This window comes from Parasteatoda tepidariorum, chromosome 5, assembly GCF_043381705.1.
Source record: "Parasteatoda tepidariorum isolate YZ-2023 chromosome 5, CAS_Ptep_4.0, whole genome shotgun sequence".
NCBI classification, from domain to species: domain Eukaryota; kingdom Metazoa; phylum Arthropoda; class Arachnida; order Araneae; family Theridiidae; genus Parasteatoda; species Parasteatoda tepidariorum.
This window is the reverse complement of record NC_092208.1, coordinates 83,467,811-83,469,096: the sequence shown is the minus strand read 5'-3', so window position 1 is coordinate 83,469,096 and position 1,286 is coordinate 83,467,811. Positions and strand designations below refer to the sequence as shown.

The following is a 1,286-nucleotide window of genomic DNA, read 5'->3' as shown; positions in this document are numbered from 1 at the left end:
TATATATATTTTACTTTTTCTCCATTTTGAATTATTTTTATCATATTTCAGCTTTTTATAGTTTTTTGTCAATTACTGATTTTACTACTTTTTTCTTTATTTTCCATTGCAAAAGAAATCCAGCAAAGACTTTTGTTTCGAAGAAGATTATCTTTTTTGAACAGCCATATCCCTTATTCTTTTTAAACAAATCAACTGAACTGACTTAACATAATTTTGACGTTCTAGCCTATTCAATGCAATATCTAATGAATTGCATGAAAACATCCACTATCTTGAACTTGATCACCTACTTCTTCCTCTTCATCTGAGGTGTTCCGATTTTCATTCAAAATTTCAGCAACAATTTCATCATAATTTAAAATTTGAAATACTGGATCGTTTTCAGTGTCTCGACACCAGTCTTCTATTTCTTCTGCTGTATAACCGGGCATCTTTTCATCCAGAAGATCTACTGGTTCAGAAACTTCAATATCGTTTGTTTTTCTGTTAAAAATTTTATTCCAAGATCTAAGATTCCAAGCACTGTAATCACTAGTCATTAACCATAATTGACAATTACCCATTCCCCAATTGTAGAACTTCAGCACTTATCATTCATAAACTCCTTCCGCATTAAAACCATTGTAGACTGTCAAAATGAAGATCGTATTCTTGGAAGCTAATTTTCAGTTGAAAAGGGCTAAAGGGGTATGTAGGTTTAACTGTGGGTTAAAGGGGTATGTAGGTTAGGTTAACCTCTAAGCTACTATAAGTGAAATGCTAAAAAAAGGTTGTAAATTAAATATGGTCTTCAGATGTAGTGGATATTATTCATTCTTCTAAATTTAGAAAAATTGTCGATAATTTAAAAAGTATTCTAAAAGAAAAGGGAATTTGGACATAGTTTGGATAATTGGACGTTCGGATAATAAGGGTTAGGATAATCGGCGCTCTACTGTACTTCAATATAAAACCATCAAAAGTTTTGACTTGGGCAGCAATTTACTTTTACAAGAGAACTATCTCTCAGCTGAAATTATCCTCCCAAATACGTTTGATTTTTACAAAAAACTAAATATTTATATAAATTTAATTGAATACTCTACCATGTGAGATGAGTCCACCAAGCTCGGTGACAACACCAGATATAATTGGGAAATACGGACTCCATCCAATATCTGTACTGTAGGCTATTAAGATTTCACCCGGCTAAAAATATAAAATGCAGGAGATTAAAATAAAACATTTGATAAACTGTACGAGTTTAACACTTGCGACGCAAGTGGTACTCGGAATATCGTTAA

The 1,286-nt window shown here is 31.9% G+C and overlaps 2 protein-coding genes across 5 annotated transcripts in view; both read right to left on the bottom strand.

Moving 5' to 3' along the window:
- LOC107437837 (rifampicin phosphotransferase) overlaps positions 1 to 1,286 on the bottom strand; it is a gene marked incomplete in the record, with an annotated part of 597,639 nt that overhangs the window by 255,089 nt on the left and 341,264 nt on the right.
- LOC122270504 (rifampicin phosphotransferase) overlaps positions 1 to 1,286 on the bottom strand; it is a 112,129-nt gene that overhangs the window by 5,387 nt on the left and 105,456 nt on the right. For all 4 annotated transcript variants that reach the window (XM_071180694.1, XM_071180693.1, XM_071180695.1 and 1 more), the window contains exon 38: positions 1,089 to 1,191. In XM_071180694.1, the coding sequence (XP_071036795.1) occupies positions 1,089 to 1,191 (103 nt within the window). The remainder of the gene's footprint in view (positions 1 to 1,088; positions 1,192 to 1,286) is intronic.